This window comes from Engystomops pustulosus, chromosome 3, assembly GCF_040894005.1.
Source record: "Engystomops pustulosus chromosome 3, aEngPut4.maternal, whole genome shotgun sequence".
Classification (NCBI taxonomy): Eukaryota; Metazoa; Chordata; class Amphibia; order Anura; family Leptodactylidae; genus Engystomops; species Engystomops pustulosus.
Window position 1 is genome coordinate 84773362 of NC_092413.1, and position 26167 is coordinate 84799528.

Consider the following 26167-nt stretch of genomic DNA (forward strand, 5'->3'; position numbering starts at 1 on the left):
CAAAAAAAAACAAAAACATTTTTGATCTTACCAATTGACTGCAATGAAACAAATGTAAAGAGGTCTGAATACTTTCCCACTGTATACCTGCAATACCATGATTCCTCATGTAACACACTGCAGTACTTCTGTAGCTTCAGTCTCTTAATGACATTCTTACAAATATTAACTGTGCATATATTATTTTTGGAGAGGAATACATTAGCCTTTAGAGGAAATACATAAAATGTACCCAGGATTTTCCACTCCTTGAAATTCAGTTTTACTTTTATAAAGTAAGTATATGTATATAATGTAACCCCTTTTCTCATAGTAGCTAATGAGTGTTAACCAAATTATTTACATTACAGGTAATTAACTGTAACAGGATAAATGCCTCCTTTACAAATATGTAATTTAGGCTATTTTTCATTATGTACAGATTTTGACATCTCATTTCAAAGGTTGAGGTTCTCAGATGCTTCATTGTACTGCAGCAATCTTGCTGTATGGCATCTACGGCTCCCAGCTTGCCCTTTCCTAGCAGGATCATCCATCTATAAAACTGGACATGTGGTGACAAATCAAAGGCGTGTGAAAGAAATCAACACAATAGGCCTGTGAAACAAGCACTCAACAAATTCCTAGAGAAAGAAAGTGGACTGCAAATGGATATATTATGTATGAATTACAATCGCTTTACTCACATTCCTCTTTTTGAGCTGAGGACTGAACATGAATGAATTTCAATGGCTACACAGACTATCACTTGTTGTCCTAAATAAATAACGGTGAACATTTTTTTTAATCTAGATCTTTGGTGGGGCAGATTTCTCTATTCATTGGTACAAAATGAGATCAAATGTTTCACGACCAGCCTAGTTTTGGGAAAAGCATTTTTATTTTACATTTTTTTCATTGTCACCATCTCAACATAACTTACATTTTATCGTTGCCATCACTGTATGAGGGATTTTCTTTTTTTCTTTTTGATGGACCAGTTAAAGGACATGTACCACCAGGATGAAGGATTGTAAACCAAGCACACTGATATTCTGGTGTGTGCCCGCTCTGGCAGGATCTGCTCTTCTCTTAGCTTCTTATGCCCTGGATTTTTTTTAAAAAAAAGGGCTTTTAAATTATGCGAATGAGCTTTAGGGGTTTTATAGATGTTAATGGAGCCTGGTGTCCCTCAGGCTCATTCGCATAATTTTTGAAGCCTATGCTTCTTAAAAACAAGGGCATAGGAAGTTTAAAGTGGAGCAGATTTTGCCAGAGGGGGCACACACCAGCATGTCAGTGGTTTGGTTTGTCCCCTCTTTGGGGACAGAAAAGGCGATTTTTTTTTACTGTTTTTGTGTTTTAAATGTTGTTACAAAAATTACCCATATTACCATTTGTCTATATGTCACTAAAATTTCAGTGATTCAAAATACACAAGTTGTATAACATTTTGATTTTATGTAACTACCTTTTGAGTCCCAATATATTTTACATATTTTAATATTAAAAGGATTACTCCAGTCCAAGTTAATTCATTCAATAATACATGGTGCCTGAAGGGAGGAGCATGGGTTATTTTAATTGTATTCCTAGAACCTAGAGTCATGCTCCTCCCTTCAGAGGAAGGTATAACTCAACGAATCAGCTTTGAATGGATTGTTCCTTTAAAACTGATGACTGTATACTTATAAGAGGAACATCGCCCAACAGGAGAAAGTCCAGCAATTCATTCAAATACAGTCTGTGCTGAACTCCTTAATTTTCCAAAGAATAAGAAATGTAGGGAATAGTGGAAACAGAAGATATCCCTGTGTTCACACCCTCCGAAGTTTTTTTCAGATGCCCAGGAAGGGCTTTAGGATCCCCGTGTAGATGGTAACATTAGATTTAATTCATTGAGTGTTTGGGAAGCAGTATTGGCGTCTTCTATGTAGTGTAAAGGCGATCCGGATACAGATTCATTTATGCAATGCTTTGGTAGATTTGACTTTTGATCAAGAAATATTAGAAATGCTATACTTTGTGGTAGAAAGTGAGCAAGAAAATATTATAGATGCCACACCAAACCCTCATTCCTAATCAAATGAATTCAATAAAAAGAATCCGTGTTAAACTCAACAATTTGTAAAATGTCACCACTTGTATAAATTAAAAAAAAATTTAAAAAGTGTAAATCTATATCTGCTCCATTGACCCAGGCGTCGGTTATTTCATAACATTAGGTAGCTGTTGGACTCTAGTAGCAGGGAACTCTACCTCAACCAACACTCACCTTAGCCAGTTTTCTATAGATACAACTGGCTGTAAGCTCCAGCAAGTCCAGATGTATGGAGCACTGCAGTTCCCAGCAGCACCATTTGCAATGTCTGATATATTTTACTTATTTAGGGGCATAATGTATTTTATATTTTAATCAAGGACTACTGTATATGTTATACCGGGGGTCACAGTGCATGCTTTATATGCAGAGGGAACAGCATGGTCATTGTGTTGAAATGAGGCATAGAATGGAAAATTCTGTGCAAGGAACATTGAACTGTGACTAGTATTTTTGGGGGCACAGTGTGCTTCTAAAGAAAGTAGTGTGGAGAATTCTGGGTGTCAAATTGTTCCAAAAAAAAAAAAAAAAGGCAATGACCTGTATTAATCCCATACATTCCAGGTCAACAGTTTCATGGGGAAACAGTCAAACAACCTGTGTCCAGTCACATTGTCCACACGAGAGCCATTATGGATGAGGGAAGATTATTTGTAGACTGATAATTAGGCAGTTTAAGTCAAATGCTCAAGACACACAATGGGCCGCAAAATGAAATAAAGTACAAACCAACCTGTTTCTGAAAAGGATGCTTTATTCTTTGTTACACTAATAGAAAATAAAAGTTCAAAAGATATTTCTTTAAAAAAATGTGTCCATGTTTCTCAAAAGTCTTTGGGGTGTCAGCTAAATAAAAACTTTGTGAAATGATAGAATTTTTCTCCAATTTTTTCTTCACCTGGTTTGCAGATGTCTTATTACAAAACTATTGTAACAGCTGAGACCGTGGCATTTAGCAAAAAGCAGAGGTTCCCAACCTTTCATACTTTAAACTCAAAAATAGAAACTATTAAATATATAAAAACCTCAAGCATAAATTTGCAAACATTATCTGAAACGTCAGTGTGTTAGTTGACAGTAGAATTGTACCATTACACTATATTTCCAGTGTCCTATGTATTTGTAATAGTGCTGGAGAATGTTATGCTTCTTTGGTGGGAGGGCACATGTGGCTCTTGATCTATACATTGGAGATCGGAGGCATAGACAGTGGGAGGGGTGGTGAGGTTGATGGGGTTTAATAGAAGTATTTCAAACAACTCAATTGAAAAATTATTTTAAATACTATTATTTTTTTCAGGTGTGATTGTTTATTCTCAATTTTCTATTTGAATCCCTTCCCCAAAAACACTACAAAGAAATAAGCCATAGCGTATCCATTATAAAATCACAGCATTTGCCATTTTACAGCTGCAAATAGCACACCTATACAGGTTGTAGTGGATGTACTTTCTTTCCTTACATTTATAGTAATAAATACAAAAAAATTACATACTGGGCTCTGACAATTTATGATTAAACCAGAATGAAGCCAGAATGTCCTGTAGTAACTTGATGAGAGTAAAGATATATCCACAAATGGAATTACAAACACTCTGCATACATGACATGCAGTATTGATGGTGTATAATTTTACAATGCTATTACTTTGTAGAAATGTAACTACAATGACAGAAATGTTAAAATGCAGCTATCACATCTTAAATGTGGTGTACTCTGTAGGCAGCATCTCACAGAACATGAAGGCTAAACTGATACTTAACATTATGAGAAATGTGTCAATACAACTTATTTTTGCTTTCTTATTCTTTATAGGTCTTGTCCTTTACCATTGCATACTGACTGATACAGGGAAGACTCTAATCACCGAGTAGAACTAGTCACATCACCTTATTGGTACACATGAAGGACTTGAAAGTCCTATTGCATCTTTTCACATGAAACTATTTTCAAGCTTCCTTTATTTTCAGCAGTACTCCAATTTTCACCATGAAATGTGCTACTGGTATATGATAAGAGACGCTCCGGATGTAACCAGCTTTTTTGGTGTATACTCTTTGGTTTGATGCAGATGCCAACAAGGTTTCAAAACATGTGTCCTTGAGCACTTTAGAAATTGTGTTGCATCCAATAACCCATTTGTTATGTTACTGGTCTCTAACCTGCACCAGCTTCTATAAAAACTGCCTTTTGGTTCCTTCACTCCCATTCTACTATAGATTACAAAATTTGGGGTTACTCATCTAAGAACAAAAGACAGCTAACAAGGATCTCTCCAAAGATCTTTTTATACCTCGGCCTGTGACCAGGACAAGGGTGCATCCTCTATGCCTAGAGGAGAGGCGATTCTACCATCAACATAGACAAAGGCTCTTTACTGTATGAGCAGTGAGACTGTGGAACTCTGCCGCAGGAGGTTGTTATGGCGGACTCTATGTACATGTTCAAGAGAGGCCTGGGTGACTTTCTAGAGAACAAATGGTAACAATTGTGTTTAATCTCACAGTAGATAAGATTGGAAAAAGACGTAGGTCCATTAAATCCAACCTATAAGATATATTCTGTTCATCAAATATCCTCAAAGTATGTTGGAAGATATATGAAAGGGCTTCCTTCCACTTTTTGTTAATAGTAAATGATACCCTTTGATAATTGATTAGGGAGAATCATGGCAACATAACCTCTTCTTGTGCAGGTAACCTTCAACAACTAGGTCAGAGAAAACGGAAAGTCAGATAAATCAGAGCGGGGAAACTACATACAAGCCATACAACTGCCAAATATATTGATGCTCCACATGGACAAAAGTGTACCTTATATCCTAAAATGTGAAATGAAATCTTAGCATCAACTCCTAAATAGAGCTTTTAGTTTTTAGAGGAGAATGCTTTTGAAAGTATATTATATGTATAAAATATATATATGTTAAAATGGCAATTGAAAATGTGATTAAAACAGCGTAAAAACAGGTTTTATAACCCAATGTAATTTTGAAAACTCTTGTACCGGTTTGGGTATTTGGCCCACTGCAAAAGGTGTTTACCAGCTGGATGGAAAAGCTTTTATTCCTTTGCTTCCTTAACTCTTTTTTATTAACAAAACTCAGCATCACATCAACATTTTGGTAATGAAACAAGGCAACATTTTTGTTTTATTTTTGACCATTTTCATACAATATAGTCCAGTAACAGCAGGCTCATGACCATGTAAAACACTTTCCCCCCTTGAAAAATGTGTGCATTACACAAAAGGAAACCATACAATTTATGTAATACTTACAGTACACGCAAATAAGGAGCACATTATATTAGTTCATACTTGCTGCTTGGTAGGTAAATGAATATTATGGCTCCTCTTCTGAGGCAGCTAGGGAGCCATATAGCGGGTTGTATCTGTGGGTGCTTTCTTAGAGTTACAGCCTAGGAGACCTCTAATGGTGGTTATTACTGGATAAAGTTAGAGCGGTATTTAGGGGGGAACTGCACGTTATAAAGCTGGCAAATGTCAGAATACACAAAAGTGCTGGGATTTGCAGATATGTGAAGTTTGAATGCTGCTCAATTTTTATACATTGATCAAAGGTAAACGATGGACAAACATTTGAAACAAATGAGGATCTGTGTCACATTTGTACACTAGAAAACACTTAAATTGTCTCCTGCTGATTTGCCCAAAAATGTGCTGCTTTCTTTGCAACATTTCCCAACCTACTCCACTTTCTACCTTATCCTACTTATGCCAGATTTATCAAGTGCCAATACATAAATATGGTAGTCTTCACTCTGACATCTTGGATCTCAAATACATGGCAAAACTATCAGATTTTTTTTATTTATTGGAACGGTCTGAAGCATTGTGGGACTGCTGCTGCTATAGTTCCCCAGCTCAGTTTAATATGCTGACACTGCTGATGCATTGACTTGATTGTCAGCCCATTTAAATTTGATTCATCAAGTGATTTAGTCCTCTCCTGCTATAAGAAATATAGGAATTAGTTTTGTGACATCCATATCGTAGCCAAAAAGTCTCCAACTCAATGCAGACATTAACAACTCCAATGCTACATTTATCCAGATGTCTACGCTAACCGGAGCAGCCAAATGTGTATGCGTCAGCTGCTCTATTAATGTATATGGTGCAGGTGGATAGCACAGAGCACAAATAAAGCAGAGACAAATAAAGCAGCATGCGCCACAGGCTGCTTTATTCATTTGGGGTACAGTGTGATCCCATAACTGAGCCCCCCCCCCCCTCCCGAAAAGGAAGTAAGCTCCCTTTTCTCATTTAGACAAAGTTGGAAACAACTTTGTATTTTTAGCCCAGCTACATCCCTGATGTATTTGCTATTAGGGTATAGAATCCTGTGGATACAAAAGGTCTCTGTAGTTGGATCCAGTAGAAACCACCCCCTTTCATTTCCCAGCCAAAGACTTTTCTTACAGCTGCTGCCTCTTCTCTCCGAGCTCAGAGGAGTAGACTATAGTGACTGAGAGCCATCTTAGCAGCAAGATGAAAAGTAGAAGCGAGAAGATGCCATCAGCTAGGTAGCCTTCATGAGCAGTGTTAGGAAGAAGAGGTTTCCATGTACCTTGATAGAGCAAACTCACAGCAGAGGAGGTGAAGAGACAATGAAAGCAAGAGAGAGGGAAGTGTTTGACCTATTAGTGTGATTTTTAACAGATCTAGGTTTGAAATTGAAAGTTTTCACAATGCATCAGATTGCCTTTCCATTGTGCTGCTCCTATATAGGAACGTAAGGATGGTGCTCTAGGATCTAACCAGGAATAGCAACACCCATATCCATGGACAGTGTTTGAACTAGCAGCTTATTCCTAGTCATGTGAAAAGACCAGGGCTCCAATACCAGAAACAGCTTGTGGACTTCTTCATGAAGGAAATAATGATCCATGTAATTTAGGTCTTCTCACAATTGCACTGTAAAACCTTGAAGAATTGTCTAAGGACCAAGTAGTTAAGAGTCCCTCCAAATGTTGCAGTTATCGTAGTACAGAATTGTAAATTGAAATAATATAGCTTAAATATTTTGATAATGATAAATGCAACCACAATTTCTTCTTTATGTCATATTCCAGTTTTTTTTCCAATAATTTAAAAAAGAAAAACTATCCTGAGCAAACCTGAATTTGTGGAAACACAAGGTCACTTTATATTTTGCAGATATGGACAAATGGTTGTACATGAAAATTATGATTAATTCCCTAGTTGTGATCTAGGGAGAGAACAATATTTCAGGTATATGTTTTTGAGAGAACATACATGTAAGTGCATACAGATGACAAAACCCAAATGATTACCGAATACAACAGGGATGTGACAACCATGTTTATGCCATGGAGAGAAATTTTTATATGTAGTGTACAGTAAAAGTTATCCTTGACCTTTAAAATCATTTTTTTCATGGACTTTGAGAGTTTACATGTTTTTATCACCATTAAAGATTCCAGTTAGTAAAAGTATTCAGGTCAAGTACCACAATAATCATTAGCTAAAATAAAACATATGAATACGTATGGAAAGACAAGTCTTCAGTGACTGGAAGTGTGCAATATATTAGGGCCAAGCAGAATGATTCCAGTGTCAGCTATCACTTATATGAAAAATAAAACCTAGTTTCAGGAGCTAGAAAGTACTACAGTGAGTGTGTTATTTGGAAGGAAACACAAATCCTTACTGTATACTGGCAGAGAGCTGAGTATTTAGAGAACAAGGAAGGAGAGTGTGGCATTAGTAATGCAGAGGCTGGAAAGGCAAGTGGCAAGACACTATGCCCAGTGACAAACATTTTGTTCCCATCTCTACTGGCACATAAGGCTTAAGGCCATGTTGAAAAAGCTAAAATTTAAAGTAATGTGCAGAATTTCAGCCGACAAACAATATTAAAACAAGTAACGCAGAGTTATGTGTGGTCACGCTCTTCAGTGTTAGTGTTTAACTCAAGACTTTACATTCTTGTTGTTTCTAGATCTTATAATAAAACATACAATGTTAATAAACAGACAAAGTCCAGAGTTAGTATCTTGGTATTATAACATTTATTAAAATAATGCTATGAGGTTAATAGAAACAGCAAAGAACCAAAGAATTAAAATGCAAGCCATGTAAAAACCCAACTAAAACCCAAGATGTCTAATGTCATCCAGTCGCTAACTAGAAGCCAAAAGAGACAACACTCCCAATATAATAAAGTACTGCAAAACAATTGGCAATTTTCGTTATCAAAATGTGGGTTTTGCATTTTGTATCCTTTTTCTCAATCAGGAAAAAATCCATTTGAATGTTATATAACATACATATAAAACAAGATAGAAAAATACATTATAAACTTGTAACAATGGCTGTAAATACATTATTTTACATTTTTTTAGGCAATAGGTTGGTTATGATACATACATAGCATGAAACTACTAAGGTTATAAAGAATAGACAAATACGTTTCATCTGTACGGTTACATATCAGCGACACTCCCATCTAAAACATTCTAAAAAATAAAATATATAATACTGTCAAAGAAAAAAAACCTACCTAATTATAAAGAATAAAAACATAAAAATCATAATACTGAGATCAAAGGCATTCAGAGATTTCAAAGTCATGCTTTTTTCTTAAAGTTGACCCATTTGTTCTAAGTTTGTTCATAGCAAATCATATCTTACATATGTCTATTCAATAGACCTGCATTTCATCCACCACATCAGGAGAAAAAAAAAAAAAATCATTGAAAAATAAAAAGGTCCAGGTTTATCACAACTGAGATGAATCTGGATCAAATACTGTTTTTTTCTAAACGGTTTGATCTCTCTAAATGCAAAAGTGTTTTAAAACGATTCAAAACCCCAACCCTATAAAGGGAGGAAACTAAAACTAAACTTCTCTACTGTATAAACCAGGAAGACAAAGCTGGTGGCATGGGATGCTGACTAGGAAAGCATGAATGTCTGTTGCATAGTAAATCAACTGATAATTTGTTCCAGTGAGTCGGCATGGCAGACAAGCTCACCATAAAGGTGCTTACACTCCAAGAGCTCTGACCAGGCCTACGTAACACGCTGCACACTGGGCAGACTAGACTGGCAAGAAAGCCCAGGACATTGCCACAAGAAAAACAAAGGTTCTATACGCAGCAAATTTATAATAAAACTGCTCATTGTACACACAAGTTGGCAATATGCTGGCAAAAGATAGTTGGCATGATGTAACAATGTTCAGGGAAAAAGTCGTGACTCCTACTAAAGCTATTTTAGTGGCAACCACACATGATAATACTGGGCTGGGCGACTGACTTCTAGAGCTTAACGGATACTAGAATTTCTCGTACTGCTAAGAAACTTGAGGCCTATCAAAACTTGCTTGGCAACATGCTGCAGGCCATGTGACCTTGACATACATAAAAGGAACAAACTTATACAAAACCACGGGGGACTAATGATCGTGGAGAAAAATAAGGCACTTTCTTTTCTTTAGACTTACACCGATATTGAAACTAAAGAAAGAAAACAGGTGAAAGGGGAAAAAAAGAAGACAAAAAGGCTCTTTTTTGGTCTTATTCCTTGACAACCACCAAAACAAAAGCAATTCAATGAAAGAAGGGTTTTTTTTTTTGATTTTCCTTTTTTTTTTTATAACACTTGAAAGTATAAAATGCTACATTTCCAAAAATATATTTTTTTTCTGCACCAGCACCCTTGTATAGTAAAAGTTTCTACTTTTTGTTCATGTTTTCAATGCACTACACTTGTATCTACAATTTCAATACAATTATACAGCAAATAGGCAAGCATGGCTTTTACATCCTTAAATGTTTTTTTTTCTATACAGGGAGGTCTAAAACATATTTGAACAGTTTGCCCAGTAATGTGATACATAATGCATGTACCTTGTTCCAATATTTCAATACGTGAGGCTTTGCGTCTACCATTTTACTATCTGCGTCACAATATCTGTGTGCAGAGAACGCTGTTGCAGTAACAATTTGTGTAGCGGGGTAAAGGATTAATACTCAGAATGTCATGGCACCCTTATCAATGTAACCAATTTGGCAGGAGAAATCACAAATAAAACAGATTGTTGACGTGGACCCTGGGAGGGTACTGTAGTGACTAAAGTCAATTCTAATTTTAATATTTGTTCGTTTCAATATATAAACTCACTTCACCAGTGAAATCCCTGACTGATCAGGTTCATGCATGATGCATCATCACAACACAGTACATTCAAGCTTTTTACTTCACTATACGAGAGGAAAAAACAAAAAACAAAAAAGAGTTCCCTAGAAGTCTCTCACAGTAACTGCCTCTGTCATTGGTAGTTGAGGATCAGCTGTCTTGCCAGTACTGTAGGTGAAGCCTTTATACCGTTCGTTTGGTTAGGACACTAGAATATGATCAGTGCGAAGGGTTGAATTGGACCTTATTGCTTTACTACAATTCAGTGCAGATACTAAAATCACTTTCACCCAGTCAGGGAAAGAAAAACAAATGCAAAAAATGTTGAGTTGGAAGATAACCATTTCTCTGTGTCTTTTGTTAGATGGTAAGACGAACGGACAAGTGCCTCAGCTCGCTGCACTGAAGACAGGCAAGCAGAGGCGTTTACCAGTTAACTGATCAGCAGGCAGGCATGGTCAGGTCATCATTGGGTGAAGAATTCAGAGGTCAGAAGGTCATAGGTTAGTTGCCGGTGGCGGCTGGGTGGTTAGAAACAAAAAAAAAAAAAAAAAAAAAAAAAAATGAAAAAAAAAAAAAGAAAGAAAAGATAGAGAAGAGATTAGTTTCAGCTAGTGACTGCTTAATGACAACATGAAAAACTAATCACAACTAATAAAAAAAACAAGCATGTTTAATACTGACATACTGATTGACACCATCTACAGAATGCAACAAAATCATGACACCAGGTATCATGATTCGAATGTGTGAAGGAGGAGCCCACGCCCAAAAAACTGGTTAACAAATAGAAAAAAATGGAAATAAAACACGACTAAGGGCTAATGGTTAGTAGCAGTCGGAAATTGAAGACAATAATGAATCAGCTTAGAACTCAGGAAGAAATTCTCACAGTCAGTGCACACAATCAGTATCTGACTGCTATTAAGCATTAGTACTCCCCAATGGTGCAAGCATTGAAGCATCTAATATTAATGATGATGTGATTATTAACTTGGATTAGAGTAATGGATCTAAAGGTTTGGAATTTTTTTAAAGCAAAAATTGGAGTGGAAAAAAAAACATCAATGTTTTAATATAAACTATGGGCCAAACAAGATCGTTTTTGTTCAATAAAATTTTATTGCTCATTTCTATTTACAAACACAAAATATCTTGGCCTCATAATACAAAGCAATAATAAACTCTGGTCTAGCACAGTAAGCGTCATCATGTGAACCAGGAATGGCTAACACTATAGCTACTGGCAGCATTTCCAGTTGAAAATACTAATTTACACAATATAGGACACATATAAAATGCATTTGTATGTAAACACTGTAAAAGTCCTGGCTTTTTTATATCTAGACTCAAAAATTTTGAAGTACATAAAAAAACCAAAACAATATAATCTAATATGCCAATAAAGCATTTATAACTACAAACCGCCCTCTACTTTCAAAGCTAATACTCTGCAAATACAATAAATTCTGACATTTCATATACATTCCTGCATTATATTTTTATATTTCTTACGCCATCTGTAAATACTATTTTCTTTTTTTTTCAGAAAAAAATTAAAATAAAAATACAGTAAAACATAAAAAGTTCTCAAGTGGAAAGTTAACATTCCCAATGTTCTTGAGCTCTTCCTTCCTCAGTAACTCACAATCTCCTTCACTAAACTTGGTCCACTTAACAGTAGTATGTTTTAAGACTCTTTCAACAGCTTTACTATATATATTATGAGGTTCCATATGCGTATACTGTACTGCTGCCATCATGACTAAAGCAGAGGAGATGTTGATGAGAAGTTTTCAGTGCAAAGTCAGATTTGTGGCATTTCGTAAAATGAAATCCAGTAGATTCACAGATAGCTTAGCCATAAAGACGATATATCGCTTGGTCAACTTCAGAAATGGAAATACATAAGATTTGGTGTTTAGGAGATTCCCCATTGCTTAGGGAAATTAAAACCTAACCGTGTTCTCAACTATGGCGCTTACTTAAAAAGTTGTTTCTATTAAAGGACATCTACCATCAGGATGAAGGACGGTATGCAAATAAGCCTGAAGGGTTCCAGGCTCCATAGGTGTTAATGGAGCCTGGGGCCCCTAGGCTCATTTGCATACAGTATTTGATCATGGTGGTAGATGTCCTTAAAGCAGATTTGTACATTGATCAAGAGACGTGGTTACGAAGTTATACTGTGATATCAGTCGGTGCGACTTACTGGCATAGTTGGGACACATCCTCTGCCAAGTCTATGGCCAAATGCAGTACACACAGGTTTAATAACTGTGCAACATTATTAACAGATTATAACAAGTATTTCAGGCGCTCTGTTACAACAATGAAAGAACATTATATAGGATACAAATGTAGCCATGGAAAAATCATTGAAATGACTGCCCTTCAAGTCAAGAATGCTTAACCACAAAAGAGATCTTTTCAGGACTGAAACAAGTCACATTTGTAACTCCAGCCAGAGAGGAATCTGGAAAATCTGAAATTCACTTGTCTAAACCGTATAAAGACCATTTTTGCTGATGCCAGGATGGTTACTAATGTTTTGTCCATTACCCAAACATCTTTGGGATAAAAATCTAGCATTCTTGATATACTACAACAAGGTGTTGTGCTAAATCAGAGTCAACTAGAGACAACAGGCCCTAAAGACCAAGTTTCCCTTCTGGTAGTTCCAATGTTAGGAGAATACCCTGTGCAATGGAGAGTAAATGAGGCAGAATACTGCATATTTCCCCTTTCATGAACGTGTGCATTCCTGGTCCCTAAACACAAGTCATGTCCCGCCCACTGCTATTGACAACTTTTAAAAAAATAATTTCTACTGTAGGAAATGCCATCCGATCTCTATTAAGCTTGTTCCCCTTTTTACAAGTTAAAGGTTTTGTGTTCCTGTCATCTCTGCAAAGTCGAATTTGGGTCAGCCGAACATTGAACATGCATACATCTTAGCCTCAGACTGTTGTGAAAATGTGAAAGTGACAGAAGATGCAGACATAGAACCTGAAGACAAAAAAAAAAACACCTAAAAACTAGCCCCATTACTGATGCCTTTTAATTTGCCTAGAGGGCCCAGTTTCTGTGCCAAGAGGGAGTCCATTATGCCTAGCAGAAGGTTTTACCATCCCAAAGACAGGGGATTCTATGGAATTTTCTGCCACAAGATATTGTACAAATTCTAGAGGGATCTAAAAACCTTTCTTGGAAATAAAATGATCATATTATTTATGAGATTTATGAGATTTATTCAGAGATTTAAGGCCCCGAAGGTCTTTTTTCTTTACTATGGACCAATTGGCCTTAGCCTTATGGTTGTTTTTAAGCTGTCTTTGAATCTACACTATAAGTTGTACCAGTGTCTTTATTATCCCCCCCCCCCTCCCCAAGGGGGATCTTGGTAATACCACCATTCAGGATAGAGAAACTCTAGGATATAAATAGAAAGGTTCATTTATAAAACCATGAATTTAGCACATCATGCTAGAGATGTTACAATGATTCAATCACCAAAAATGGCATCTGCAAAAATGAGTCACAGTAAGAGTTAAAAAGCCTGTATATTCTACTTTTATATTTAAGCATTCATTTGTCCTGCTTTGCAACACCAACATAAATTCTGCATACCAACATAGAGCAGGGCATCCCCCTTGTAAGCTTACTGATAAAGTACAGTATAAAAAAAAAAGTTTTCTGGACCCCTTTGAAGGAAGTGATAAACAACCAATGGGAGACCAGCATGTTCTAACCATCTGCTGTACGTAGTTGGGCTGCATATTAGGTGTGGTGTTGAAAAGCAAATCTACAGACATCGTAACAAGAGGAAAAAAAAAAACAAAAAAAAAGAAAAAACAAACTACACAGCTAAACTAACCTCTGTCTGCGGTCACAATCCTTTGGTAAGGATGGACTCGCATATCATGCCTTCGAACTTTAGTTGCCACCGCACCTAGTTAAATTGCAATTACCAAAACAACGTTAGAAACACAACATTCATGTAAAAGTACACACAATACATTAACAGGCTTCATCAAAACGGGATTTTACAGGAGGGTTTGCTACAAAAAAAGACTTATAATTAAGAAAGCAACACGTTAAGGCACAGTAGTTTGGAGTCATTGTTATATAAAAGATACATGTGCAGATTAATATTGCATTTAATATCATCACACGCCTGGCCTTAACCTGCTCAGCCCTGTGAGTTCACTTGGTGTCTGCAAGCACCCGTGACACTGAAGGGCATCATAATGCATTTACTTCCAGTGGATCTTGAAATCTGTTAGACCCAAGAATAACAAAGCTTTACTAGTCACGTAATTATTGAAGTGCTTTAACGTAATAGTTTTATTTGCCTTTAATACTGATATGAGTTGTATTATAAAAATCCAGTTGTCAGGGTATTGAGTATCCATTCTAGGTAGAAACCACATGAATTAGGTGATTAGTAAAGCGCACAGAGTAGGTAACTTAGCAGTCAGCATTCTACTACACACTCACTCACTGCTACGTAAAACGTTTAGACTAAATCAAATATTGATCAACATTAAAAAAAAAAGTTTATTTTATCTATGTGCAAAATAAAAAATAAGTGCAAGTAAGTCACTGACTGCTAGGCAAACTGTATTTCCTTATATATCTAATGTTCAAGAATGCTGAAACTAGGCAATGGCTACATTTCAATCTGATGATCAGTGAAGGGTCATATAAGATTTTCTTGTATTCTTAGCCTTTCGTGGGGAAAGCCATACCTGAAGATAAAAGGAAGGGAATTGAAAAGTAATTAGCATATTTACTACTTTGTGCGATTTTACAGTTTGACTTAATTTCAGGGCCCCATCTTACACCTTAAAAATCTGCAAAAGGTCTTATGTATAAGGTCTGATTGGGGGGCGGCTGTGCCCCCAATTTAGGTTAGGGGTTAACAGTTTTGTTGCAGATTTTTGAAGGAAAGTTGGAAGGTTATTCAGGAGGATGGAGAAGTACAAGTCTTCCACTATTTCCTTCATTCCCATGCTACCCAGGGAAACTGCCTTTAGTGCAGTTGGCACAATGTTTTAAAGCTCCACTGCCGCTTCAGTTTAGTAACTGTGAGCAGAAGGAATGGTGAAAGGTGCATATGCCTTTATGAGAGGACAACAATTCAGTTCACATGGAAACTATTAATATGTAACCTTCCATGGTTACACAGTTTAAAAGAGGATCCAAATGTTTTGGGTAGGCTGCATGGACATCAGGTTTTTTTATATGAAAGAGCATCTACTGCTAAGGTCATTCATATAAATAGATACTTATCATCCAAAAGATACTTAACAAAAATTTATGTCATAATACCAATCTTTGTTTGGAAAGTAGTAGTCCATAGCTCATAATCGCAGTGCATTATCGGCTTCACTGAAACCACGAATGCTCAAGCTGTGTGACGTTTTGGAGTTAACTCCTCCTTCATGTCCAAATGAAGATTGGCGATGTACCAATATTATATTACATATAAATGATTTTTTTGCAAGTATCTTTTGGATGGTCTTCAATATTTTCTAGACTTCATATAAATAATTAAGATTGAGAGTCTTCAATCTTAGACCAGCGTTTACACTGCATTACAAATGGAGCAGATTTCTCTTTTTAATAATTGAAGGTCATTGAAGGGAACATAACTTCTATACAAGGCCAGTGCCAGAGTTGGGTGTGCATGGCAACCAGAGTTATTAAATCTAGTAGTGTTATGTATTTTATTTATTCTGCATAGACAAATTTTGCTATAAAATTTTAAATTCTAATCAGATTGCTTGAGACATTGAGGCCCTCTGTTCAGAGTTCCACCTTGTGCTGTTCCTCTGTTATTTCTGACAAATTGATGTTACCAATTGAGCAGGTCTCCTTACAGAGTTCAACACTGTCCAATCAGCATAGAGATCATACTTTGTAACAACAAAGTAAAGTATGCGGCACAGTAGAGGTATGGATACAGATATTATTCCACTGGTATTCTTAGGGTACATTCCTGTAAATAATCTTCATGGATTTAAATAAAGGAAAACCTTTTTTTAACCCCTTCATGACAGATGGTCATTGGTGCCTGAATATCCAAGTCAATTTCTGACGTTCTGCTATGCGCTTCTTCAAATGATACTCTCTCTGGAAAAGCTTTACATATCATAACAATTTTTACTTTACAGTTTTTTTTTCATGACTAAATTCAATATTTCTACTACAAATGTGAAAAAGCTTGTCATTTTTCCAAGCTTTTAAATAAGTAGTAACTTTTACTAAAAGAGGTTATAAATATGTACAGCATTATTCCATTAACCTTTCCCAGCTTCAGCTACAGATGCAGAGGGTGCATGTACTTCTGCAAAGTGATTCTCCAGCAGCTTCTTCTATATTCTGCCTTCAGCTGATAGGCTGAAGGGGGCTCACTTCAAACGCCTATATCTCCTGAACCCTTGCTCGTAGACAATTCTTGTGTAATATTAAATAGGAGAGTATCATATGATGTATGGATGCTTAAGAGATATTCACTCTTCAAGTTACAGTCGGGACTACAAAGCTGTACAAAAAAATAATTTTTTGTAGTACAGCTTTAAGGGTGGATATCTCCGGTTCTGTTAAGCATCCAGACACAACCCTTACATCCTATTAAAGGGTATAAAAGGGAGATTCTTTTGTTTAAAATAACATAAAAGTATGTTTCTATGTGCCAGGGTTCAGGAGATATGGTTGTTTGAAGTGTGTCACTTAGTAGGTTTGGTTCACTAACTAACATAACTTTATCCTTACCAAAGTTCCTATAAAGAAGCAACAAACATTTTAAGGAAATACAAAGTGAGCATAAGCCAAATGTTTCGAACATGCTTCAAGCTTACCTAATACCCCGCTTGTTTCAATAGGATACTCAAGAATTGACGTTGCTGGGGCCAGTGCATAAGGGTATTCATACGGTGTGTAGATCAAGCCAGCTTCCGGTGCCTGTTGGACTAGTGTAGCAGTCGGATGAGGGGTTCCATTTGGCATGACAGCAGCTGTCTGTATTTGTCTGATCAAAGGCATTAAGGTAGGGCCAGCTGGCGTAGGTGTACGCAGAGCAGCTGGTGGCAGTACAGGCGCAGGCCCGGTTATAATCCGTGGGGCCTGAGCTGTTGCTGCAAGAGAAAAGGCAAGGGCTGCTACAGTAAGCAAAGAAAAATTAGAAAGAAGTGTAGAGGTGGCAGTATGAAAATAGGATAAAGAACAGATAAAAGGAAAGGATGGAGGAGTAGAAAAAAAGCAGGAAGGAAGGAAGGAAAGGGGAAAAAAGGAGAATCATTAGTTCATGCGCTAATCACGTAAAGTGCCAAAGCACACCAATCAGAAGCTACCCCCAAGTACTAGTGTGATTAAATGCCAACATGCTTCAAATCAAAGCAAACACCCTAAGAGGAGGGCAGTACATTACTCAAATCAAAGCTTCACAAAGAAAATAAATGAGAGCATAGACTGATTTTTAAAAAGTAAATGTCCAAAATGCACAGGACAAAGCAGCATTTTTATTTCTTGTAATTATCACAAAGAAACAAAAAACAGTGAACAAGCATAAGGAGGAGCAGTGCAGTATACCATAGCTAAATGTGTGGCCTGAAGAAAGGCTTATACTGCCACTAACTAGCAAGATTTTCAGTTCTCAATTCCTATTGTTCTGCTCAAGGACCCATTCTGTAGGAACTCTGCAGTTGTGTCAATGTGAAATAGCTGTAAGGACAACTTACAAATCTCAAATGAACATTGTGATGTTATATGTGGAAAGTGACATGCATGCGCCAATGTGTGTGGTACATATAGAATCCTGCAGCACAAGCAAATCATTAATTATCGTATTGGTGAGCTGTATACTGTAGTAAGCGGCTTGCACACAGATTACACAATGAATACAAAGCATGCAACAAAAAGATGGAGAAACAGCATGGTATATTACATGTAAAAGCATGAGGGACATAAATGATGGAAAACCTAACATTCACATGACCTGCAAATATCTGACAATGCTTGGACCTGGAGGGTTAAAAGAAAACCCCAGGAAAAACAAATCTAATGTATTGATTGATTATGGAGTTCTTTTAACTGCATGCCCAGAAGAATGTCTGCATGTGCTGACATCACTAGCAGTGCCAGTCCTATCCAACAGGGGTATGTCATTTTATAGGGGTATGAGTGAGAGGCACCAGCAAGGGAACTGTTGAGTCCTTGTCAGCAGAGGTCGCACTAACATTTTTCCAGAAGGGTAAAAATACTCCTCTCACCATTTTTGAGGAGTATTTTTACCCGAGGAGGAGTATGAAAATTTCGGTAAAACACAGCACGCACAACACTACACACAGCACGCACACCACTACACTACACTCACACAGCACGCACACCACTACACTACACTCACACAGCACGCACACCACTACACTACACTCACACAGCACACACACCACTACACTATACTCACACAGCACGCACACCACTACACTCCACTCACACAGCACGCACACCACTACACTCCACTCACACAGCACGCACACCACTACACTACACTCCACTCACACAGCACGCACACCACTACACTACACTCACACAGCACGCACACCACTACACTACACTCACACAGCACGCACACCACTACACTACACTCCACTCACACAGCACGCACACCACTACACTACACTCCACTCACACAGCACGCACACCACTACACTACACTCACACAGCACGCACACAACACTACACTACACTCACACAGCACACACACCACTACACTCCACTCACACAGCACGCACAACACTACACTCCACTCACACAGCACGCACAACACTACACTACACTACACTCACACAGCGCACACACACCACTACACTACACTCACACAGCACACACAGCACACACACCACTACACTCCACTCACACAGCACACACACCACTACACTCCACTCCACTCACACAGCACGCACACCACTACACTCCACTCACACAGCACGCACACCACTACACTCCACTCACACAGCACGCACACCACTACACTACACTCACACAGCACGCACACCACTACACTACACTCACACAGCACGCACACCACTACACTACACTCACACAGCACGCACACCACTACACTACACTCACACAGCACGCACACCACTACACTACACTCACACAGCACGCACACCACTACACTACACTCCACTCACACAGCACGCACACCACTACACTACACTCCACTCACACAGCACGCACACCACTACACTACACTCCACTCACACAGCACGCACACCACTACACTACACTCCACTCACACAGCACGCACAACACTACACTACACTCCACTCCACTCACACAGCACGCACAACACTACACTACACTCACACAGCACGCACAACACTACACTACACTCACACAGCACGCACAACACTACACTACACTCACACAGCACGCACAACACTACACTACACTCACACAGCACGCACAACACTACACTACACTCACACAGCACGCACAACACTACACTACACTCACACAGCACGCACAACACTACACTCCACTCACACAGCACGCACAACACTACACTACACTCACACAGCACGCACAACACTACACTACACTCCACTCACACAGCACGCACAACACTACACTCCACTCCACTCACACAGCACGCACAACACTACACTCCACTCACACAGCACGCACAACACTACACTACACTCCACTCACACAGCACGCACAACACTACACTCCACTCACACAGCACGCACAACACTACACTACACTCCACTCACACAGCACGCACAACACTACAGTACACTCAGCACGCACAACACTACAGTACACTACTCACACAGCACACACAAGACTACACTGACACAGCACACTACACTCACCCGGCCTTGATCTTAAGTCCCGTCGCGGGGACAGCCCCTCTGTCCACATGTCTCCCCTGTGGCCGGTGCTCTCACTCCGGGTCTCTCCGGCACGCCCCTTAGTCACGTGCCCCGCTGAGCGGCCCGGCACGCGCTGCGATCGCGCTAGTGGCATTTCCCTCTTTTGCAGCGCGCGCCGGGCCACTCAGCCTGTGCGCTACAGGGAATAATTGCCATGCGTTCTTTTACGCATGGCAATTATTTTGGGGGGTAATGGCGCCTCATCACGCGTCTATGACGCGTGGTGAGGCGTTAATGCGACCTCTGCTTGTCAGGTTTTTTTTCTATAAACATTTTAAAATGTATATTAAAATTAGTGAAAAAAATTGCAATTCTTCTAGGGCTGCAACTATGGAGATTTATTCAATAGGTTGTAGGATGAACCAAGCAGTGACATATACACGCAGTCCCCGGGTTACATACAAGATAGGTTCTTCAGGTGTTCTGAAGCTAAATTTGTATGCAAGTCAGAACAGGTATACTTTATATTTGTAAGGCTACATTCACACAATGTATGCCCGTAATACGGCGGGCATACATTGGCGCTGGGGAGAGGAGGTGGGGTCCCCTACTTAAGAACACCTGACTTACATGCGACCCCTGGTTACAAACGGACCTCTGGATTTGGGTAATTTACTGTACTTTAGTCCTAGGCTACAATAAACAGCTTTAACAGTTATCAATGGTGCCTGTTAAGTCGGGTGTCCTTAAGTTGGGGACTGCCTGTATTTGTATAGAGCCTCTAAAACAGAGTGATTTTAGTATATGTCCACCTCAAACAAGCATCATAAATACAAAGCAAAAATGAAGACTAGAAGCTTACGTGATTTTAAGTTGGCGTCTCTGTACGTGCCGTTCAGGATGGCCAGTTCCATCAACTGCATTTTTTTTAAACTGTCTTCTCCTTCAGCCTGAAAGAAGAAAAAGCATTAAATGACAATTTCTAACAAGCAGAAAATAAGATATGTACAAAAAAGTATCAGATATTGAGGGGGTTTCCCCATTAAGTGCTTGGATTAAGAGGCTAAGGCTAGTAAAGTTCCTTCAACATGATGGATCCGCGACTTTCTTCTGGATGATTAAGCAGCATTAGGAAGGGTAGATCCATGCTATAACATTTTCTGATAGATTTACACCTTCACAGGTGGTTTCCCTATTAGGAGGATGTCCCGTTTCCTTCCTTTCACAGTGTCCATATGCAAGTTTAAGCATGTGGTAAGGAGAGGTCTAATCACATAACAGCCTGCAGGCTGATCTTGGACCAAGTGTCAAAATCCGCAGGGGGCATGCTAAAGTGTAAAGGCCTGTTATAAAGAGGTCCTATTAAGTAGAATAGGAAGGACTGTCTGGGTGTTGTTGGCCTAGCAGCTGCAGAATCTCACACAAATGTTATATAGTATCTGAATAATTTGGTTTGACCAGCATTTATGGCTTTAAAAGACTAAAATGTTATTAAATGTTTTGGTTGGAATAGTGAAAAGTTATACAGAAAGTACAGTACATTGGAAAACTATAAGTTCCTCACGGTTTTCTAGATTTCTGCTTGTTGTCCAGTGGGTAGAAATCTGTTGCTGGTCATGTGATGTCACACAGGTGCACAAGCAGTAATCAGAGCCGTGTGTTATAATGAGCTGTGCACCTGTGTGACATCACTGATTTAGAAAACCATAAGGAATGGATAGCAATAGTATAATGAAAAACTGTACCGTTTTCAATATACAGACATTATTTGTGAAAACTGCACAACCCCTTTAAATTGTAATAAATCAACTATTCCCAGATAGATACATACACATGACAAAAAGTTCTAAAAGCAGATCCCCCCCCATTGTGTATAAGAAAATTTTAAGCAAATGTACCAACAGAAGACTCCTTTTCAACATGCTGGAAAGTGAAAACAATAGCGAACATGAAGTTTCAATTAGAAGTACAATGGTTCAACTAAAATATTGTATTCCCAGCAAACATGTAAACAAATTATACAGCTTAAAAATTACCACAATAAAGTGACATTTATCTCACAGAAGCTACAAGAATATGAAATGGAATATAATTTCTAAAAAGTGCTGTTATTTCCCTTCAGGGAACGTGAAATGGTAAGCAGATGGCTTACTTGGAGTGCACTATTATTCTCCTAAATGCAGTGCCGAGCGCTGTGCTCTGCCTATAAATCACTGACGATAATACACTGCTGGACCAGTTGTTCACTTGTGGTTTTTTCCACGCGCTTGTCTTAACACCCGCTTCATTATTTTAATCAATTGCTGTCAAGTCCCAGCAAGTCATGAGCTGTACATTAAGTGTGTAAAAATCTGCACTGCAAGATGACAGTATTTACATGACGCGCTGCCGTGGCGTTGTCACTTTTTCATTAACCCTTGTATTTTATGTTATGTCTAGAATTGAGGGGTGTTGGTTCACCATTACATTGTTCAAATGACGCAACCAGAACAGGACAGACACTTCCGGAGCCAAGTCCACCGACAATCTGGTACTCAGCAACCTTGTATCAGCACCAGCATTACAGCACCTACTGCTGAGGTTTATAATGGTAGTAAGCACCTTGGGACTTCTCAAACGCCTACTGACCGCAACCTTCTGGTCGAAGTTGGTCACAGATTGGCTTTAAACTTTGGGCAATAACTCAGAATCCATTGAGGTGCTATTTTACTTGCTCTTGCAGTCATTCAGCATCCACAATGGGATTGCAGGACCCCAATGGTCTAAACTTCTCCCCTGATGAGCCCTTATTCTCAAGGGCGAAAGACGTCATGTAGGGACATCTGGCCTAGCTTTACCTTGCATAACTTGAGTTAGGAATACATACCTGATACTTTCTACGTTGTGGGGACTGTCTGCATGGCACACAATATCTGTTCCTTGGACCAATGAACACTGTTAGTAGTCCCACCAGCGTTTCCCTCTCCCCATTCCTGAATAGCACAGGGCCAGCTGCCCTACAGTAGGGAAAGGTTCCAGTCGGGGTCATGTAGGGCTGCGGCCCTGAGTAAAGGCTCTATAGGGTGAAATAGTGCCCTATCCCAGCCCTGACAGGGCGCAATAGGGACTCCTGTACTCCACCCCTCAGAGTGCTATATACCTCTCCCTCCTGCTCATTCCTCTCCTTGCACATCTGCCAAGCCCACCGAGAGGACTTCTCTACACCCAGAATATTGGAAGAAACGGTTCACAATGTCCACTTGATGCATTGCAGTTACCTACCATCACGACTTTCTGATCATCCGGTCAGGTACGCGGCCTCTGCTTATGTGGACTTGCGACATTTCCCATGAGGGTGTAGGACGCTTAGGGAGCCCTTTGGTATGAATGTAGTCTCCTGGTGACGGTATGCCGCTTTTTATAGAATTTGTAGTTGGCCTTTGACTACGCATTTTAATAGTATTTATTAAAGGTTATATTTTATATTTGGTCTATCCGCCAATTGTACTTCACGCTCACAACCAGAACAGGAGCTGTAAGTTCAGTTTTTTTTTTTTTAAGCTGGAAAATGGGAGATCATCGACTCACTTGAGTCATGACTCATTAACTCACAGTGCGTGGCCCATTGCCGACTAACCGTAGAAGTAACATGCCACTTAGAGATGACCACAATATCACGGCCCAGCTTTGGGTATGAACCAGAAGCTAAAATGTGTAAGTTTATTTTTACATATTTGTATGTACTTGAAAGGATAAACTAAGGGTTATGTCAGGTCTAGGAAGCAATACCGTAAGAAACAAGACAACCAACCATTTCCAAGTCCTCAACTAGGATTGTCAAGTAGAGAAGTTTAGACTACACGGCTTTTGGGTAGTGAGTGAATAACACCACTGTCAGCATGCAATGGCTGATGGACAATGAGAGATGATCTGGAATGATGGCCAGAGATTACCAATAAAAAAGGTCAATGTTAATATCAAGTTGATAAAGAGACACAAAGCATGAGCAGAGCGCTCCTTTTGCACATGATAAATGTGTAATTATTGCACATTGAGCTATGCTTTATTGTTTAGGAAGTAGTAGGATGGATCTGAAAAGTAACCTAGCAACTAAGATTGTGCTCTGAAATATAATAATCCCCTGTCCTATAGACTCCTCAGTGAGGGGTTTTTCATCTGAGGAAATTGCTAGCACTGCCGAGTCTAGGATCCTGGAAGATGGCTCGATACCATGGAGTGGTTCTTTAATAAGAGTGCTGCTGGTGTCCAGTAATTGGTACTACTCCATGCACTTAGCCATCACTGCATTGAGATACCTGAAGCAACAAGGTAGGAAAACACTGGCAAAGAGCATCAATTCAGCAACATTTCTTCCAAGTGATAAAAAATTCTTTTGATTCTTAGCCTGAGCGCAGCATATACTTAGTATCAACAAATTCATACTCTATGGTTTCACAACAAGGTTTGTGAAAGGTCCAGCGTTCAGGAGATGAGCTATTTTACGTCTGACCAGAAGATGGTGCTACTCTCACAGCAGGATAAATGAGAGAGAATTGTTGTGCAGCTCCTTATCTTCTATTACAAGATGCCAACTATAACCAGCAGAAGACTGTAAAAGTAGCCATCCATGCCACTGACCCATTTAGATGTAGGAAGCCATTTTGGACAGGTTGTTATTTGACCTGTCCTCTGGCCAGCTGACAGCACATAAAACAGGTGCCGTTCAGGGAATCTCGCCTAGCTGCAGGCATTTCTGGAGGCTTTTGCTGTCTAAGTGCGGATGCACATGGGATACATAGGCAGTCTGCAGCGGGACACATCACTACCTGTACAGAACTGCAACAAAGCTCCGTCATTTGTACTAGGAGGAAGCTGCTTTAAGCAAACATCAATAGGGTCACTTAAAGCCGGATTTGCATTGCTTAGTTTAAGCCCGAGCGATTGACTCAAGCCTTTCATCCTCTTAATTCTTCAACGTTCCCCTTGTATTCTGTATGTACACTATAAAAAACAGATTAATAAAAAGAAAACCCTGTGCTGTAACAAGTGCCTAGACAAATGTGACGTTACACCACGGAGAGCGCATGGTCTTAGAGGAGAAGCAGAAAATGCAATGTTCACATCATGCTAGTTCCTCTTTGTAGAAGCAAACAGGAGCCAAAATATCTACTGCTGACACAATCAGTGCACACCAGCCAGGCCTGAGGGCCCTGAGGGATGCATAGGCCCGCACATTCAATGCACAGCCGACTTTTCTTCCTCCCTCTAGGGCCCCCAAAGGATGTCATGCATGGCAACAGCTGCAACCTCCAGGCCCTGCCCTGACAGAGCATGCTGTGGAATGCTTTTATCCTGCTGACAATGAAGAAACCTTCCCCATTCCACATATACTATGCGCCAGTCACATATCCTTTACACATGAATGTCCCTATTCACTGCCGGGAAGCTCTCATTCATAACTAATGGAGAAATGTCCTCACTGCAAGCACAGATTCCTAGACACCCACGTAGGGATGGGAAGCACTTCATGCAGACTGAAGGGCTCTGCAGTAGTCACCAGGTGCCATCACTACCCAGCCCTGGTCTCCCATTAAGCAGAGTGTGTGAGGTTTTACCAATTACTGACATAGCAATGTGTGGTTACTCTGTGCCATTTTCTATACATACATGAAACATGTGACCACCATTTAGCAGGAAAGACCTAGTCAATCATTCTCTTGATTCACTATTCAGATTAAAGAAAGCCCTTTCACTTTAAGAATCCTGCACTCCAGGCGCCATACTGGACAAGAAAACAGGATGTGACCTGCACGGAGACCAGGCGTTCATCCAGAAACCTTCAAGAGAATGGTATTTATATCCACAAGCTAACAAGATGTATAGAAACATCTACATGACACTTCCAGCAAACGTCCAAAGGCAGAATGCTAGACATAACATGAAAGAAACTATGTGGAATATGTATGGAAAAATGATAGAGGCCGCGAAAACAGGACACCACTTGGCTGTAAATCGCCTTGAGGGCCAATTTACA

At 39.2% G+C, this 26167-nt stretch overlaps 1 protein-coding gene across 10 annotated transcripts in view; it reads right to left on the reverse strand.

Annotated features, from left to right (window-relative positions):
* Positions 1-7223: 7223 nt before the first annotated feature.
* The window catches only part of QKI (QKI, KH domain containing RNA binding), a 93798-nt gene continuing 74854 nt past the window's right edge, over positions 7224-26167 (reverse strand). For 3 of the 10 annotated variants that reach the window (XM_072141294.1, XM_072141297.1, XM_072141302.1), the window contains 4 exons: positions 21017-21104; positions 17131-17430; positions 14142-14216; positions 7224-10785 (listed from right to left, as the gene is read on the reverse strand). In XM_072141294.1, coding sequence (XP_071997395.1) covers positions 10769-10785; positions 14142-14216; positions 17131-17430; positions 21017-21104 — 480 coding nt within the window. In that variant the 3' untranslated portion in view covers positions 7224-10768. Of the gene's footprint in view, positions 10786-12759; positions 15016-17130; positions 17431-21016; positions 21105-26167 lie in introns of those variants that run through there. The other 7 variants (XM_072141296.1, XM_072141299.1, XM_072141298.1 and 4 more) reach the window with 5 other exon arrangements.